Source organism: Plectropomus leopardus, chromosome 12 (assembly GCF_026936395.1).
Source record: "Plectropomus leopardus strain MGB_pleo_1.0 chromosome 12, ASM2693639v1, whole genome shotgun sequence".
Classification (NCBI taxonomy): Eukaryota; Metazoa; Chordata; class Actinopteri; order Perciformes; family Serranidae; genus Plectropomus; species Plectropomus leopardus.
In genome coordinates, this window is record NC_142187.1 from 36,270,001 (window position 1) to 36,289,467 (window position 19,467).

Sequence of the window (19,467 nt, forward strand, 5' to 3'; positions counted from 1 at the left end):
ATTATTATTTATTAAACTTTCCAGCATTATATAAAAATGAAAAGCTCCATCTGAAACAAACTTCAGGTAAATTGAAGCACATTGTGCTGATAATAGGCCAACCTCTCCTGACTGCAGGACTCTGACTTCAGCTTCTGTCAAACTTCTGTGCTATTAATCATTTTACTCAGGAATTAAAAACTTTTGAGTCGGCCTACTTCTCCTATAGCTGCCAACAGCCTGCCGACATTCACAGTTAGAGAAAGGCTGAAAATAAGCTCATGTGCTTGTGGCCCCGGGCCCCCAAAACATTACATCTGCCCCTGGTAATAATAATGAGAGCTCAGCGCGAGCGGCCGGATGAGACACGGAGCGATGCGTCCTGCTGTTTCTAAATAATTCATCCAAAGTCTGATTAAAGCTGAAACTAACACAAAGTCGTCTGTAGAGTCTAAAGAAGTCACTTTCACCTCTGCTGACGTGTCTGTTTCAGACACTTTGGTGCTGTGAGGAGAAGCTGCGCTCTGTTTGTCTCACAGCCACAGCATTTCATCATGGCTGATGGTCCGACAGCAGCGCAGTGAGACAAACACTCAGCTGTTCGACAGTCAAAGTCCTTCACTGCGTTTGGTTCTCCGCGTCTCTATTCTTATGATCGTCGGCTGTTCGTGTTGTCTGTCAGAACACGGCTGGAATGAGTTCTATCCACATTCTATCGACTACGTCTCATATTTCAATCGAGGAAAAGTTACATCCCGATTGATATCGTTATCATTTTATCGCCCAGCCCTACGTTGGACCAGACCGGTCAGGGGTCCACGAGTTACTCTCAGGGCTACAGGCTACAACCACGCTAAAAAAAAAAACATGACGCAAGAGATGTTTTTCAAAACAACTTGACACGTTGGGGCTTCAGGACACTTGGGCTACTTCACTGCTGGAAACTGTTACATTTTAATGAGCAATGTTAGTGTCCAACTGTGTGTGTGTGTGTGTGTGTGTGTGTGTGTGTGTGTGTGTAGGCTGGAGAGTACGTGTCGGTGTTTGTGGACAACGCCACCGGCTCGGCCATCAGCGTGCTGCAGGACTCTCTGTTCTCGGGGATCCTGCTGGGAGTCTGACCAATTTCCGAACGAGCGGTGATGACATCAGCGGCGTCGCTCCACAGGGACATCTCCGAGAGGAAGTGACATCAGACTCCACAGCAGAGGTGTGACATCGTCCTCACATTGCAGCATCTGCCCGTCATCATGACTTCCACAGTTTGGACGAAACAGTGGTGTCGCCGGTCGCCTGAGAGCTGGACTGTCCCCGTTCGCCACCTGGTGGACATCAGAGGAACTACAGCCTCTGAGGGACAACCTCCAGTCCACTGACCTCTAGACGATAGCTTCATATTTTACATCTTATTACGTCTTTATATTCAAGCTGTTTTAACGCTCGAGAGTCACCACTGCTCTGATTTTCTATGAGACATTTTCTTTATCCATCAAGTCATCGGAGACGGACGAGTTTGATCAGCAGAGACAGAAAAAACGACTGAAGACAGACAGACCAACAGCAGTAGAGTCTGTCTCTTCAGACACATTTAATGATTGTATGGCGTCTGTCTCCACTTTACTTTAATATTAATATTTATTCTCCGGATGTGATAAACAAGTTGTGAATACTTCTGATAATAAAACTGTTGTACTCGCTGTCATTGATCGATCCAAATTCATTTAACGGCTGGATAATAAACTACGAAATGAAGCTAAAATCTTCGATAAATATTTAAATGACTGAGTTTCTCTCACAGTTTCACGTCAGTAGCTGCTTTCCATCACAGATTTTCTCAAAACTTAAGTGATATTTTAGAAATTTCGATAAAAGCAATTGTGAGACGACTGTGTTTCCACTGAGTGATATTACTCGACTTCTCTCACAGTGTTACATGACTACTCCTTCGGCGATGACGTTCCAGTAACCATGGCGATAGATGTTCAAAACATTTTCAGGTTAATTTCCATTGCAGCCGCTCAATAAAGCCGATCTAATATCTAATAATTTCTTTGTCTGGTGTCAGAGTGAAGAAGATCTCCGTCTCTTCCTCCGCCCTCACATACAGAGTCATGTTTTGGAGAATGTCATGTGACTTCGTTTTTCTTCTTCTTTAGGTTTATTGGCGGTTGGTATCCATAAAGTCTCATTACCACCACTCAGTTTTGCTAAATATGGCTTTTTAAAATTGTCTGAAATACCAGACTTTTTGAAAAAGACGGGAGTTTTTTTCTAAATTGACGTGTTTTGTATTTGCAGTTTTAATTTGCACAATTAAAGGGTTAACGGAAACCTGTAAACAGGGACGCTTCACACACAGCAGATCTCTGCAGCGTTTATTGATCCGGCGCGGTGCAGTGCATTCTGGTACGTTTTCTGCTACAGTCCTTTTTCTGTTTTCTCTGCTCATGAAGCACCAGGTTCAAAACATCTGTTTCTCTGTACAACAAACACACACTCACACACACACACACACACACACGCACGCAGGCACACACACACACTCACACAAACACGCAGGCACACACACACTCACACACACACACGCACGCACGCAGGCACACACACACACACTCACACAAACACGCACGCACGCACACACACACAGCTGAATACACACAGTGTTTGGAGGTGGGCTGAGGTGAGATCATCACACTCACAAAGTGGCGCCTTGTGTTTGGCTCCACGCCATGACAACACACGTGCGCGCACACACACACACACACACACACACACACACACACACACACACACACACACACACACACACACACACACACACACACACACACACACACACACAGGCTGAGTTACCGTACAAGGCGTGTCGACAGAATAATGAGGGCTGCATGACGGCCCTGCTGACAGCTCATTACAAACACACACTCTCTGTCTCACTCACACTCACACTCACACACACACACACAGAGAGATCTCAGTGTTGACTCTGTAGCACATTGGAGGATGAAACAGTCATGCTGTGACTGTGACTGTGACTCTGACTGTGACTGTGACTGTGACTGTGACTGACTGTGACTGAGACTCTGACTGTGACTCTGACTGTGACTGACTGTGACTGACTGTGACTGTGACTCTGACTGACTGTGACTGTGACTCTGACTGTGACTGAGACTCTGACTGACTGTGACTGAGACTCTGACTGACTGTGACTGAGACTCTGACTGACTGTGACTGACTGTGACTGAGACTCTGACTGACTGTGACTGACTGTGACTGACTGTGACTGAGACTCTGACTCCGACTGTGACTGACTGTGACTGACTGTGACTCTGACTGTGACTCTGACTGTGACTCTGACTGTAACTGAGACTTTGACTGAGACTGTGACTCTGACTGTGACTGAGACTTTGACTCTGACTGTGACTCTGACTGTGACTGACTGTGACTGAGACTCTGACTGACTGTGACTGTGACTCTGACTGTGACTGTCTGTGACTGAGACTCTGACTGACTGTGACTGACTGTGACTGAGACTCTGACTGACTGTGACTGAGACTCTGACTGACTGTGACTGACTGTGACTGAGACTCTGACTGACTGTGACTGACTGTCACTGTGACTCTGACTGACTGTGACTGACTGTGACTGACTCTGACTGAGACTGTGACTCTGACTGTGACTGACTGTGACTCTGACTGTGACTCTGACTGTGACTCTGACTGTGACTCTGACTGTGACTGTGACTCTGACTGTGACTGAGACTTTGACTCTGACTGTGACTGAGACTTTGACTGACTGTGACTGTGACTCTGACTGACTGTGACTGACTGTGACTGAGACTCTGACTGACTGTGACTGACTGTGACTGACTGTGACTGAGACTCTGACTCCGACTGTGACTGACTGTGACTGACTGTGACTCTGACTGTGACTCTGACTGTGACTGTGACTCTGACTGTGACTGTGACTCTGACTGTGACTGAGACTTTGACTCTGACTGTGACTGAGACTTTGACTCTGACTGTGACTGAGACTTTGACTCTGACTGTGACTCTGACTGAGACTTTGACTCTGACTGTGACTGTGACTCTGACTGTGACTGAGACTCTGACTGTGACTGAGACTCTGACTGTGACTCTGACTGAGACTTTGACTCTGACTGAGACTGTGACTCTGACTGTGACTGAGACTGTGACTGAGACTTTGACTCTGACTGAGACTGTGACTCTGACTGTGACTGAGACTGACTGAGACTGTGACTCTGACTGAGACTCTGACTGTGACTGAGACTTTGACTCTGACTGAGACTGTGACTCTGACTGAGACTCTGACTGTGACTCTGACTGTGACTGTGACTGAGACTTTGACTCTGACTGTGACTGTGACTCTGACTGTGACTGAGACTTTGACTCTGACTGAGACTGTGTTAATGTTCTGTTGGTCGATGTGTTTCCATATTAAAGCAGATCTCTAAATCGGTTTCAGAATCAGTCCTTTTTGTCCTCGTGTGGATATAACTGGTTTCTCCTTCATGACTCATTTCATACATCATCATCATCATCATCATCATCATCATCATCATAATAATACTGATGTTAAAACTCTTTCAGCACAAACACATGGATCAGAGTCTTACGGCGTGTACCCACCAAACGCGATGAAAATTATTTCATCGCGCCTCAAATGAAATCGCGTCGCGCCGGACGCTCCAGTTTTGACGCTCGTACAAAAACCCCAAAATGGGACTCGACGCGCGGCGCGTCGAGCCCGCCCAAACAACAACATTTCCGCCATTTCATTCTCTCGTTGACCATGCCTGAGTTAACCACGATCGCTGCACTGTACCTGCTCTGGAGAAGTTCCCAGCGTCGTCTGCGGGCTAGGCGCCAACGTCGGTTCTGGGTGCATGGTACCCTACGGAGGCGGCCTGGTCTTTCTTGTTCCTGTCCCTGTACAAGGGACAGGAACAATGCGTCTTTGCATTGACTTTGTATGTAATCTTGAGGCGCGATCATTTTTCATCGCGTTTGGTGGGTACACGCCGTTACTCACACCGAGTCTGTGCAGAGTCTCCGCAGCAGGAAGCAGCTTCTCCTGAACACGGCACATATTTGGTGTTTTGGTCCCAAACGCTCTCCGTCCTCGTCTGAGGGAGAAATTAAAACATAATTATTAATAATTACAAACATTTTTATGTCTACCATCCATTTCCACAAATCATATTAAATGTCGCAATAACAGAAACAATCAGTGACAGTCGTCTTAACATTACAGTTACTCAAAAAGTCCATAATGTCCCATTATTTTTCCTTTAGACCTCCTTTAAAACTGATTCATATCTGAGCTGCATTTGACGTGATTATCCAGAGTCCCACAGTCTGACTCCACATACTGAAACACGTCTGCTTTAATAAAGTGCAAAGTGCTGACTTTTACAATGAACTGCTTGAATTACTGCTCCTGAACAGCGCTGGTGTTTATTTAGCTATTTATTGTATTTATTCTTTATTGAAATGGTCAGCAAAGAGCATACAGTCCTGACGTGTATTTAGTTTTTATATTCTGTATTTGAACGGTCAGTGAAGACTGATGCTGAACACATACAGAACTGATGTTTGTTTTTGATTTATTCTTTATTTTTGTTTGTGTGTAATGTTCAATAAGTAAACTGTGTTTGTAAAAGTGGACAGTTTTTGTGTTTGAATCTTGACTCATCAGGAGGTTTTCGTTCAGATTTCCACACAGATGTAAAGCTGCAGTTTGTCCAGCAGAGGTCTCCAGATTTATTAGAATTATAATTTATTATAATAAAACTCCACTAAACTTACTCTAACGGTGGTCAACTGAATTTGATTACAAATAAACACTGTCATTTTGCACACATTTGCCTGTAATTTAACAAAGAAGAAAAACACTGTATGAATAATATACAGTTGTTTTTCTGTACAAAAAATAGAAATAAATGTGATTTGTCTTCATTGGAATATCACTTAAAATAACAGTTTGGTTGTTTATTAATAGATACTGCAAGCCGAGTTTTATTAATAAGTTTATATACAATTATTAAGATACACTACTGTAAATATTTAAAGTAATTTTCTTTAATTTTTTCCTTTTTTACATTTCTGTGTTTCACAAGTATTGTACAAGATGGTGTTCAAATGCTCTTTATCAGGACAAAATACTTCTGAGAGTATAAATGCATCATTAACTAGAGTACCTGATCATATTATGGTTCCTGACATGGGCTCCTGTTGTCTTTTTGACTTTATGAGTCTAAGAAAACTTATATTCAGTAAGGCCTTACTGTCAGCATTTTAATAACTTATTGACGGTCATTTCAGAAGTTTATTTAAGATTATTAAATAAATAAGATTCTAAAAAAAAAAAAATGTTTTAAAGATTATTTTAAAAAATAAAAAATAAAAAAAAGCAAAAAAGCAAAAGCACACAAAACATGGATTTTGGGGATTTGGGGGTGAGTTAGTTTGCTGGTTTCTGGTGACAATTTTTGCACCAACTTGTGTTTTCGGACTGCAACGTACATGTTGTAAAATGTATTTTAAAAGATTTGAATGTTCCTTAAAACTTGACCTTTTCTATTGATATTCACTCTAAAAAGTGAAGAAGAAAATGTTTTTGGCATAGATATTAGGACAATGACATAAAAAGTTATTTTACCTGCTGATTAAAACTATTTGAAATTGAAAGAAAAGTAATAATGATTTTCTACTGCGCAGATTTCACAATTATTAATTTAATTTGAGGGTTTTTACACGTAAGGTTGATGGAACTGCAGACATTTTACGTTTGTCTCCCAAATGGACAGTTTAAACTTTACAGTATCAAAATAACTGCAACAGTTTTAAAGTTGCTCTGTAAAGTTGCTCACATCCTCACTATATTTTTACAGAATTATTCTGGCAAACAATTCAACTCAATTATTTTTGTAACGTCAGTGAGGCGAGAAAACCACCAACGAAGAACAATCACGCAAGACATCAGAGTAAAAACTGACGCAGAGTGAGACGACAGCAAGCACGTGACACAAAATGGACCAAATACAAGAGACAAAAAGACATCAATAATCGATTCATAATCGAATCTGCAAACACAGAAAATGTCAACGCGCCCAAACAGCTTTTGTTTAATTAGCTTTTGTCTTTTTTGTTTGTTGTTGTGTCCAACCGACATGTCAATGTCACAAACACGTGTCCTAATAAAGACTTAAGTCAAATAAAAACTCTTTTACAGCCAGATACCTGAACATGTACTCCGGTGAGTGTCTCCGGTGAGTGTCTCCGGTGAGACTCCCCGGTGAGACTCCCCGGTGAGTGTCCCCGGTGACTGTCTCCGGTGAGACTCCCCGGTGAGTGTCCCCGGTGAGTGTCTCCGGTGAGACTCCCAGTGAGTGTCTCCAGTGAGACTCCCCGGTGAGTGTCCCCGGTGAGTGTCCCCGGTGAATGTCTCCGGTGAGACTCCCCGGTGAGTGTCCCCGGTGAGTGTCTCCGGTGAGACTCCCCGGTGAGTGTCTCCGGTGAGACTCCCCGGTGAGTGTCCCCGGTGAATGTCTCCGGTGAGACTCCCCGGTGAGTGTCTCCGGTGAGTGGACAGCTCGTGCTGTTTAAGGATAAACAGCTAAACAAACAAACACCGGATACGTTTATTTACGACAGCTCGGTGGTGGAGGACGCATGCGCAGAGAGCGCGGGAAATTTGAAAATGAACCGTTAACGGTCAACGTTAGCTAACTTAACGGCATGATAAACAAATGCTACAAAAACACCTGTAAACACCTGTAAACACCTGTAAACACCTTAATCACCTCCCGGAAACATGAATGAGTCATCATGAACATGATTCAAGTTAGCGCGAGACAGAAACCGCGTTATTTAGTTTACATTTACCACATTTAACACCAAGTTCGCGCTAATGTCTCTGCCGACCTTAAACACCGGGCCGTGTCCGCTCCGGTACCGCTGTGGAGACGGTTCACCGCCCGGTTCGTTAACCGACGACATGTTTCGGTTCAGAGGGATCAAAGTTAGCCGACATGAGATCAACATGCACCCACCTCAGCAGGGGCGGCTCCGGGGGTCCTCACCGGGGAGAGCGGCGCGTCAGGCCGCAGAGAGGAGCCTGCGGCCCGGCCCGTCATCAGCGGGGAGCGCGGCGCGTCAGGCCGCAGAGAGGAGCCTGCGGCCCGGCCCGTCATCAGCGGGGAGAGCGGCGCGTCAGGCCGCAGAGAGGAGCCTGCGGCCCGGCCCGTCATCACCGGGGAGAGCGGCGCGTCAGGCCGCAGAGAGGAGCCTGCGGCCCGGCCCGTCATCAGCGGACCTGCCGCTCATCACTAAAGTAAACACCGGTACATCCAACATGGCGCGTCATCGCTTCTTCTTCTTCACTGACCGGAGCTGCAGCTGCGTCACTACCGCCCCCTGTGGCGGGAAGCATACTGCAACAACACCGACCGTTGGAGTGGATCAATACTGTGGAAGACCATTTCAGCCAATATTACTTGACTAATATGAATATAAATAAATACGAATGAGAAGGAAATAAATAAGTATGACTTTTTAACAGGGTCGTTAAAGGTTGGCTTCAGCAAAATCAGACGTGAGCATTTTTTACTTTTATAAAGTCTTTTAGTTGAGTGTTGTAACTGTGCACAATACTGATATCTGCGTCTTTTAAGAAAAATGTATTTATCTTATCTTTTTGTTCTGTATGTTGTAGTTCCATGTAATCATGTTGTAAATATTTAGCTTTTTGTATTCTTTTTACCATAAGTGTTATAGCAAAGGATATATCAGCTGCATATTGTAATTTTTTGTAGTTGTAATATGCAACTTGAAAATGATGCATGGTTATCCCACAGATCCACAAAATCAAATAAATAAACAGATAAAAATTGAAAGTGCCATATATACACACACATTTATTTATGGATCCATGTCATATTCATATTTTATTATTTCCTGTTCATATTTATGTTTGATTTTTCTGTCAATATCGACACACACACACACACACACACACACACACACACACACACACACACACACACACACACACACACACACACACACACACACACACACACAGACACACACACACACACACAGAGAGAGAGAGAGACACACACACACACACACACACACACACACACACACACACACACACACACAGACAGACACACACACACACACACACACACACAGAGACAGACAGACAGACACACACACACACACACACACACACACAGACATAAACACACACACACACACACACACACACACACACACACACACACACACACACACACACACACACACACACACACACACAGACAGACACACACACACACACACACACACAGAGACAGACAGACACACACACACACACACACACACACACACACAGAGACACACACACACACACACACACACACAGAGAGACAGACAGACAGACACACACACACACACACACACACACACACACACACACACACACACACACACACACACACAGACATTAATTAGCTATGAATTTTAATGTTTTTGTGGTGGAATAATTAGAAGAAGAAGGAAAGTAAAGTGCTTCACTTACTAAATTAAAAAAAATAAATCAGTGCGCAGTATATTAAACCTAAAATATGTAAAATATTTCACACATCAAAGTATTGCAAGAATTCAGTAATTTTTCGATAAACAACACATCCACATGTGAACTCCTCACCAGTCAAACATGACGAAGCACATTTAACCCCATCAAATGTATTTTGATCGGTTGTCTCTTGATAATGTTATCAGGTACAGTTTTTGTCTCCCACAGAGTCGGACAGAGTCGTGCTCAGTGTCTGTCAGATGTGTCGGGACACGAAAACACTCAGAGGTGAAGTTACGATGAAGAAAAACCTCACGTCAGTCTGACTGCCTGTTGATCTGCTGTTTCAGCGCCAACAAACCACAGACGTGAAGCACGGTTTCTACATCAGTCAGTCATGAATCATTCAGATTCATCCAATAAGACACGAGGCAAACAAGGGTTAAAGATGACAAACTGCAGCGTCTGAATGCAGAGTGAGAGGTGTGGAAGAGTTCAGACCAAAGACTCGAGACCAGACGAGTTCAGACTCGTAAAGTTGCAGATATTCTTCCTTGAGCCCGCCTGAGCGACTCGGGGAAAATGCATGAAGTCTTCATCCCACATCAGCTGTTCGAGGACCGTCAGAAACTTGAAAATCAAACGTTAAGTTCTGTTTTCACAGTTCTTATAAATGCTGTCATTCAGGGGTTTTTATTGTGGCAGGCCTGCGGGTTTGAAATATACGTTTTCAAGAAAAATCACCAAAGATTTTGGGAAAAAAAATCAGCCCCAACAAATTTAAAGCCAAAACACAAATTTCAAAGTCAAAGAATTACATTTTTCCAGAAATATTTAAAGAAAATAAAATCTCCAAAAATTTTAAAGGAAAAAATAAAACTTCAAAGAAAAAAAAAAATTGCCAAAGATTCTGACCCCCCCCCCCCAAAAAAATGCAACCAATTTTTTAAGAGGAAACATTCGTTCATGCTACGCCCTCTGATCATGACACACCCGATTATTCTGCTCAACCAGCGTTTCTAAAGATGGACGACATGACAGCTCCCAAAACTGAACCCACCGCTTTTTAAAGACATACAACAAGCCAAAACTTTTTAAAGAAAAAAATGCCCAAAAAGTTTTAAAGAAGCCACCAAAGAAAAAAAGTTTTCTGCAGGTTATCTTTTAAAAATGTGTTGGTTTGTTTTGCTCCTCGTCTGGTGGCGACTCCAACCCTAACCCAAACCTAAAACATCATTCTCAAACTCACACTTCATCATCTGCCGTCCGATTGGCTGAACACTTCAGTCACGCTGCAGGACGCAGGTCGAGTCATGACAAGCGGGTCCTGCAGACCGCCTGAAACTGATCATGGAGGATGTGGCATGCACACACACACACGCACGCACGCACACTCACGGTCAGGCGGTCTGCAGGCGGCGGCGGTAGCGGAAGCGTACGTCGGTGGCGGGCAGCAGGATGCCGAGTCCGGCTCTGCTGGGGTCGAGGGAGGCTCGGGGCTGCCCCTCCTCCAGCTGCAGGTCGAAGAAGAGCAGCAGCAGACTCAGGAACTGTTTGATCTCGTTGACGGCGAAGAATCGTCCGGGACATTTGGAGGAGCCGGAGCCGAACGGCATCAGGTAATTCTTGAGCCTCTGACCGTCTTTGTAGAAGTCCGTCTTCAGCCGTCCGTCCTGCAGGAAGCGGTCGAACCGGAACGACTGCCAGAAAACAACAGTGAGGTTTCTGAAAGTGCTGCCGGCCTGCAGGTGTGAGCGGCAAAAACGACCGCAACGTTTCACGATATACATTTATAGTTATACATACTGGCAGAACATGAATGTAATATAGTAAAGTCTGTTTTCACCTGAAAGAAATCAATAAATCACAAAATTCTTTCAAGGAAAACAAAAAAAAATCACAAAAAATTTTTAAAGGACAAAAAAGCCAACAATTTGTCTTTGAAAATCACATAAATTTTTTAAATAAATAAAAACGCCAAAACTTTGAGAGAGAAAAAAAGATCTTTTAAAAGATTTTTTAAAAGAATAAAAAAATCCCAACATTTTTCTAAAAAGTTTGCCTTCTTGTTTTGAAGAAACGAAATTGGTCAAAAACAACAGACAGATTTAAAAAACACAAAAAGAATTTTTTAACAAAATATGTAAGAAAAAAAAGCCAAATTTTTAACGTTTTCTGCATCTTTTCTCTAAAATCGTGTTGACTAGTTCTCTCCTGCAGAGGTCGGGCTCGGCCCTCAGGGGCCCCTGATGCAGATAAGCGTTAACATCTTCTGAGGTTCCCGTTAAACGGCTCGTGTCGGTGGCGTCCGAAGGGTTAATGGACGAGAGCTGCAGTGCGAGAACGTGCCGAAGGTGATTATTGATGAGCGATCGATGGGGCGTACCTGCGGCTCCTCGTAGATCTCGGGGTCCATGTGCATGCTCTGAGGGTAGAGGGCGATGAAGTCCCCCTTCCTGACGGCCACCGAGCGCTCGCCGTCCAGACGCAGACCGAAGTCCTCCTGAGCCACGCGGATGTTCATGGAGGCCGAGGACAGACGCAGGCTCTCCCTGATGGCGCTCTCTGTGGGCCGAGGTCAAAGGTCAAAGGTCAGATCAGGGGGTCGGACAGCTGAACGCAGCGTGAGGACGTGAACGTACGTACCCAGACAGACCAGCTTCTCCAGCTGCTCTCCGCTCAGCGGCACGTCTCTGTCGCCGCTGGCCTCGACGCCGCCGAGTCCCAACACGTCCTGGATCTCCCGCCGGACCACCTGCAGGGCCTCGGGGTGGCTCACCAGGTGGTACATGGCCCAGAAGGTGGCGGGGACCGTGTTCCCCACCGACGCCCACAGGATGGCGAAGTGATGAGCTGAGGGTCGGGAGGAGACGAGAGCGCTCAGAGGAGACGCCAAACATCAGAGACACGACCTCAACCAGTCAATAAAAAGACGGAAACTTTTAAAGAATTTCTTTAGTGTTCGACGATGAAAATAAAAAATATGAAACTGAAATAAACCGTAAAGCAAAACGGTGAACGCAGTCTGTAAAAAACATCAGGTAAAATTCAGGGATCATTCAAGCTTCTGCCAATAACTTTCCAGGACTTTTCCAGGACTTTGAGTCAAATTTTAAAGACCAAACATTCTGTGAAACGACCATCGATCCTCCTCGTCAGTTATATATTAATATATAAGAGCTTTTTAAAGTAGATTTTATCAGGTTCAAACTGAATATCTCACTACAATTTAGGGACTGTCTGTAAAAAACATCACATCCACAAAGGTGAAAAATTTAACCTTTTTTTCATTTAAATTTTTTTTGACAATTTTTGAAGAGAAATTTTTTTTCCCTTAAATTTTGGGGAATTTTGAAAGACGAAAAGTTTGCCCATTTTTTCCTTAAACAATTTCTGACAAACTTAAAAAAAAAAAAAACTCAACAGTTTTCTTTAAAAGATTTTGTTTTTTTTAATTTTTTTTATTTTTTTGAGATTTAAAATTGATTTTTGGCGGTCCCTGAAGAAAAAAAATGGCCTTTTGAATAAAAAAGTTTCTGGTGGTTTTGGAGAAACGCCGGCGGTGGAGGCGAGTCACGTGACGGCGGCGTGTACCTGCTTTATCGACGTCCCTCAGCGCATCGTACTGCTCGAACAGCTCCGCCCGCGTCCGGATGAACTGCGACATGTCGGACCAGCACGACATCCTGTGCGGCAGGAAGTAGCCGATGAGCTTTTGGCGGACGGCGGCGGTGCGTCCCAGCAGCCAGATGGGGATCTGAGCGATGAGCAGCGGGAACATGTTGTCGAAACGCAGGAAGTCCTCACGCAGCGCGCCCATCCCGCTGTGGCGGCGGGCGCCGGCCGGCCGGCCGTACATGGTGAGGAAGGTGGCCTCGAACATGACGGAGCTGCAGAACTCGTACATGTCGGCGCTACGCCAGCCGCCCGCCGCCCCACGCTCGCCCAGGAAGTCCTGCCGAAACACCAGCATCAGATTACCCATCATGCTCTCCGTCAGCGCCTGGAGGCTGTCCCCCTGCAGCAGCTGGAAGGAGCGGCTGATTCGCTCCTGCAGGCCCGGGAACTTCCTGTCCACCACCGGCGGGTAGCCGAAGGTCACCGGCGCCACCTTCCCGCTAAACTCGTGGAAGTCCAGCTGGCGACCATGTTTGATGATGTTTGGATAGAGGAGGGGGTCCATGATGAAGGTCATGTATTTACCTGCAGGAGAGGAGGAGGAGCACACCTGAGAGAGGAGGAGGAGCACACCTGAGAGAGGAGGAGGAGGAGCACACCTGAGAGAGGAGGAGGAGGAGCACACCTGAGAGAGGAGGAGGAGCACACCTGAGAGAGAGGAGGAGGAGCACACCTGAGAGAGGAGGAGGAGGAGCACACCTGAGAGAGGAGGAGGAGCACACCTGAGAGAGAGGAGGAGCACACCTGAGAGAGAGGAGGAGGAGGACACCTGAGAGAGAGGAGGAGGAGCACACCTGAGAGAGGAGGAGGAGCACACCTGAGAGAGGAGGAGGAGCACACCTGAGAGAGAGGAGGAGGAGGACACCTGAGAGAGAGGAGGAGGAGCACACCTGAGAGAGGAGGAGGAGCACACCTGAGAGAGGAGGAGGAGGAGCACACCTGAGAGAGGAGGAGGAGCACACCTGAGAGAGGAGGAGGAGCACACCTGAGAGGAGGAGGAGGAGCACACCTGAGAGAGGAGGAGGAGCACACCTGAGAGAGGAGGAGGAGGAGCACACCTGAGAGAGGAGGAGGAGCACACCTGAGAGAGAGGAGGAGGAGCACACCTGAGAGAGGAGGAGGAGCACACCTGAGAGAGGAGGAGGAGGAGCACACCTGAGAGAGGAGGAGCACACCTGAGAGAGGAGGAGGAGCACACCTGAGAGAGAGGAGGAGGAGCACACCTGAGAGAGGAGGAGGAGCACACCTGAGAGAGGAGGAGGAGCACACCTGAGAGAGAGGAGGAGGAGCACACCTGAGAGAGAGGAGGAGGAGGACACCTGAGGGAGGAGGAGGAGCACACCTGAGAGAGGAGGAGGAGGAGCACACCTGAGAGAGGAGGAGGAGCACACCTGAGAGAGGAGGAGGAGCACACCTGAGAGAGGAGGAGGAGGAGCACACCTGAGAGAGGAGGAGGAGCACACCTGAGAGAGGAGGAGGAGCACACCTGAGAGAGGAGGAGGAGCACACCTGAGAGAGAGGAGGAGGAGCACACCTGAGAGAGGAGGAGGAGCACACCTGAGAGAGAGGAGGAGGAGCACACCTGAGAGAGGAGGAGGAGCACACCTGAGAGAGGAGGAGGACACCTGAGAGAGAGGAGGAGGAGCACACCTGAGAGAGGAGGAGGAGCACACCTGAGAGAGGAGGAGGAGCACACCTGAGAGAGGAGGAGGACACATGAGAGAGAGGAGGAGGAGCACACCTGAGAGAGGAGGAGGAGGACACCTGAGAGAGAGGAGGAGGAGCACACCTGAGAGAGGAGGAGGAGGAGCACACCTGAGAGAGGAGGAGGAGCACACCTGAGAGAGGAGGAGGAGCACACCTGAGAGAGAGGAGGAGGAGCACACCTGAGAGAGGAGGAGGAGCACACCTGAGAGAGGAGGAGCACACCTGAGAGAGGAGGAGGAGCACACCTGAGAGAGGAGGAGGAGGAGCACACCTGAGAGAGGAGGAGGAGCACACCTGAGAGAGGAGGAGGAGCACACCTGAGAGGAGGAGGAGCACACCTGAGAGAGGAGGAGGAGGAGCACACCTGAGAGAGGAGGAGGAGCACACCTGAGAGAGGAGGAGGAGCACACCTGAGAGAGGAGGAGGAGCACACCTGAGAGAGGAGGAGGAGCACACCTGAGAGAGGAGGAGGAGGAGCACACCTGAGAGAGGAGGAGGAGCACACCTGAGAGAGGAGGAGGAGCACACCTGAGAGAGGAGGAGCACACCTGAGAGAGGAGGAGGAGCACACCTGAGAGAGAGGAGGAGGAGCACACCTGAGAGAGGAGGAGGAGCACACCTGAGAGAGGAGGAGGACACCTGAGAGAGGAGGAGGAGCACACCTGAGAGAGGAGGAGGAGCACACCTGAGAGAGGAGGAGGAGGAGCACACCTGAGAGAGGAGGAGGACACATGAGAGAGAGGAGGAGGAGCACACCTGAGAGAGGAGGAGGACACCTGAGAGAGGAGGAGGAGCACACCTGAGAGAGGAGGAGGAGGAGCACACCTGAGAGAGGAGGAGGAGCACACCTGAGAGAGGAGGAGGACACCTGAGAGAGGAGGAGCACACCCGAGAGAGGAGGAGGAGCACACCTGAGAGAGGAGGAGCACACCTGAGGGAGGAGGAGCACACCTGAGGGAGGAGGAGGAGCACACCTGAGAGAGGAGGAGGAGCACACCTGAGAGAGGAGGAGGAGCACACCTGAGGGAGGAGGAGCACACCTGAGGAGCACACCTGAGAGAGGAGGAGGAGCACACCTGAGGGAGGAGGAGCACACCTGAGAGAGGAGGAGGAGCACACCTGAGGGAGGAGGAGGAGCACACCTGAGAGAGGAGGAGCACACCTGAGAGAGGAGGAGCACACCTGAGAGAGGAGGAGGAACACACCTGAGAGAGAGGAGGAGGACACCTGAGAGAGGAGGAGGACACCTGAGAGAGGAGGAGGACACCTGAGAGAGGAGGAGCACACCTGAGAGAGGAGGAGGAGCACACCTGAGAGAGGAGGAGCACACCTGAGAGCGAGGAGGAGCACACCTGAGAGAGAGGAGGAGCACACCTGAGAGAGGAGGAGCACACCTGAGAGAGGAGGAGGACACCTGAGAGAGAGGAGGAGGAGCACACCTGAGAGAGAGGAGGAGGACACCTGAGAGAGGAGGAGCACACCTGAGAGAGGAGGAGGACACCTGAGAGAGAGGAGGAGCACACCTGAGAGAGGAGGAGGACACCTGAGAGAGGAGGAGGAGCACACCTGAGAGAGGAGGAGGAGGAGCAGGAGGAGGAGGACACCTGAGAGAGGAGGAGGAGGAGCAGGAGGAGGACTCAAACACTGACCTGCGATCTGGACGGTGAAAACGTCTCCAAACTTCTTCTTGTGTTTCTGTAGAAACGTTTGAGCGTCTCGTCCGAACTCCAGAGCTTTACCGAGGAACGGGATCCAACCAGTGACCAGAGGAGGCTCTCCATGTCTCCTACACACACAGACACACACACACACACACACACACACACACACACACACAGACACAGACACACACACACACACACACACACACACACAGACACACACACACACACAGAGACACACACACCCACACACACACAGACACACAGAGACACACACACACATACACACACACACAGAGACACACACACCCACACACACACACAGAGACACACACACACACACACACACACAAAAGGTTTAAAGGTTTTAGGGATCGTTTTTTTAAATTATTTTTTTCTTTTTTTTAATTGTTGTTTAATTGATTTTTTTTCTTTAAAATGTTTTGAGGGTTTTTTATTCTTTGAAAGTTTTAGCTTTTTTTCTCCTTTAAAACTTTCGGTGATTTTTATATAAAATATGTCATTCAAACCTTTAATTATGATCATCATAAATATAGTTTCATCTTAAAAAGCTTAAAATTTATTTACTGAATCGACTCATTCCTATACATCTGTGGAACATTTCTCACCAAGGTGCTTTTCCATGTTTTTACCCAAAAATGAATAATAATTAAAAATAAAATAAAAATCAGACAAAGAAAGTTATAAAAAGGAAATGAGCTGAAAAAAGAGCTGCAATTATGATCATCACTGAATATTATTTATTTCAAATCTTTTTCTTAAATCTGCTCGTTTCTCTCTGCTTGAGAAACTTTTCTCACTGAGTTGCTGAAAGGGTTAAACATTGTGAAATGTGGGAGCAGCACGCGGACAGCGATGTGGCTGAAAGGGTTAAACAGAACTCGCTGCTCCTCAGCAGGAGGACCCGACAGCTCAGCTGAGTACTTGTACACACTCTGAGTACTCTTACTGCAAGAGGAGCAGTGGCAGTAGAAGTAACAGGAGTAACAGTATTAGCAGTAGCAGTAGTATAGGTAGTATTAGTAGTATAGGTAGTATGAGTAGTATAGGTAGTATGAGTAGTATAGGTAGTATGAGTAGTATAGGTAGTATGAGTAGTATAGGTAGTATGAGTAGTATAGGTAGTATTAGTAGTATAGGTAGTATGAGTAGTATAGGTAGTATTAGTAGTATAGGTAGTATGAGTAGTATAGGTAGTATTAGTAGTATAGGTAGTATGAGTAGTATAGGTAGTATTAGTAGTATAGGTAGTATGAGTAGTATAGGTAGTATGAGTAGTATAGGTAGTATTAGTAGTATAGGTAGTATTAGTAGTAGTGGGAGGAGGTACTGACCTGGTTCTGGAGCGGAGGACGCAGAGGAGCAGAGAGAGGAGGCCGAGCAGGAGCAGCAGGAGCGGAGACATCTTCCTGTCTGACCAACACACACTCACACACTCACACATACACACATACACACTCTGCATCCGGCTCGGACCTTCAAAATAAAGTCCGCGCTGCTGCTGTGTTGAGAAGATAACTTTTGAAACATAATCAGTTACAGATTACTAGTTACTCTGAGAAAAATGTCATCAAATATTTAAATTACTTCTATTTTTTTTCTTTTTTGAGTCTCTGCTCCTCCCGCACTCACGCGCCTCATCTGACACTTTATGGTCCCCAGCTTTTATTCTGAAGGCCAGTCATTTCTATTTCCTGTTTGGCTGTAAAACAAAACATGCATAACCCGGGGCAACAACAACAACAACAACAACAACAACAACAACAACAACAACAACAACAACAACAACTTTTAAAACAATGAAATCAAGTAATAAAAGTAAACAACAGAAATAAAATGTAAATAATATAAATAAAAATAAAGACAATAAATCAAAAACTTTAACTGAACACAGTCATCGCTGTGGGACATCAGATTGATGACATCATCGTGACGTCATCATGAGGTCACAGCAGGAAGCTGCGGCTGGATTTCTAAATAAAAGGAGCGTTAACTGAAACTGAGTCGTTTCATGACTCAGCGGCTGATGGATGACTCAGCTCAAACTTTCCACGCTCAGATCGTCTGACATGAATTCAGTCTGAAAACGTCAAACTCACGGCGAGCGCAGCCGCACGCCACCACTTTATATCAGAGCGCCACTTTGGCTGAAATCTTCATCCAATCAGAAACCAGTTTGTTTTCCTAAAAAAAATTATAGGACAAAACAAAAACATCAGACACAGTTTCAACATGAGTTCATCAAAAATGTTTGTTCGCTTTCTTTCTTTTCAAATGACATTAAATGGTTTATTTTTCAAATAAGTGAAGAACTTTAATCACGAGTTCACCTCAAAATGTTTTCAGCTGTGAACTCACAAAGTTAACCCTTTGAAACCTGGATGGACGTCACTGTTTCTTGTGCTGCATTCAAGCGCCTTTCACGAGGATTTAAACTGCTGAAGCCGGAGCAGAAATGGTTAAATTCTCATCATGAACACGGAAACAAAGCAAAGAGCAAATTAAAAAAACACAGTTAAAAGGTGACAAGAATAAAATCTGAAAATCAGCGTTTAAAAAAGGAGAGAGAGAAAAATATGTGTCGGGATAAAACACAGAGAATTGTCCAAAAAACGCTGATAATTAGAAATATATTCACAATATGTTATGGAATAAATAATGTTGTATTTAATTATATATATACATATATATATATATATATAGCATTCTTTCTCATTTCCTGTTTCTTTTGAGCTAATTCTTGTCATTTTTTGTGGCTCATTTTTGGGTCATTTCTCGCAAAGCTGCTGGTTAGCTTCTCATCTGTTTTTCAAGA

The 19,467-nt window shown here is 46.0% G+C and overlaps 2 protein-coding genes across 4 annotated transcripts in view; one reads left to right on the plus strand and one right to left on the minus strand.

The window, feature by feature from the left end:
- LOC121940892 (erythroferrone) overlaps positions 1 to 1,742 on the plus strand; it is a 10,536-nt gene extending 8,794 nt beyond the window's left edge. Inside the window, exon 8 of the mRNA XM_088086039.1 lies at positions 1,002 to 1,742. Within this exon, the coding sequence (XP_087942165.1) occupies positions 1,002 to 1,100 (99 nt within the window). The 3' untranslated portion in view covers positions 1,101 to 1,742. The remainder of the gene's footprint in view (positions 1 to 1,001) is intronic.
- The window catches only part of cyp7b1 (cytochrome P450, family 7, subfamily B, polypeptide 1), a 19,860-nt gene extending 602 nt beyond the window's left edge, over positions 1 to 19,258 (minus strand). Inside the window, exons 1-8 of one of the 3 annotated variants that reach the window (XR_015778245.1) lie at positions 17,987 to 19,258; positions 16,620 to 16,756; positions 13,180 to 13,788; positions 12,232 to 12,438; positions 11,972 to 12,150; positions 10,984 to 11,285; positions 5,032 to 5,125; positions 4,825 to 4,928 (exon numbers count right to left, since the gene is read on the minus strand). Coding sequence is in view for 2 of the 3 variants with exons in the window: in XM_088086038.1 (XP_087942164.1) it covers positions 10,986 to 11,285; positions 11,972 to 12,150; positions 12,232 to 12,438; positions 13,180 to 13,788; positions 16,620 to 16,756; positions 17,987 to 18,117 (1,563 nt within the window). In the remaining variant the exon portion in view is untranslated. Of the gene's footprint in view, positions 1 to 4,824; positions 4,929 to 5,031; positions 5,126 to 8,336; positions 8,435 to 8,897; positions 11,286 to 11,971; positions 12,151 to 12,231; positions 12,439 to 13,179; positions 13,789 to 16,619; positions 16,757 to 17,986 lie in introns of those variants that run through there. The other 2 variants (XM_088086038.1, XM_088086037.1) reach the window with 2 other exon arrangements.
- Between the last annotated feature and the right edge of the window lie 209 nt (positions 19,259 to 19,467).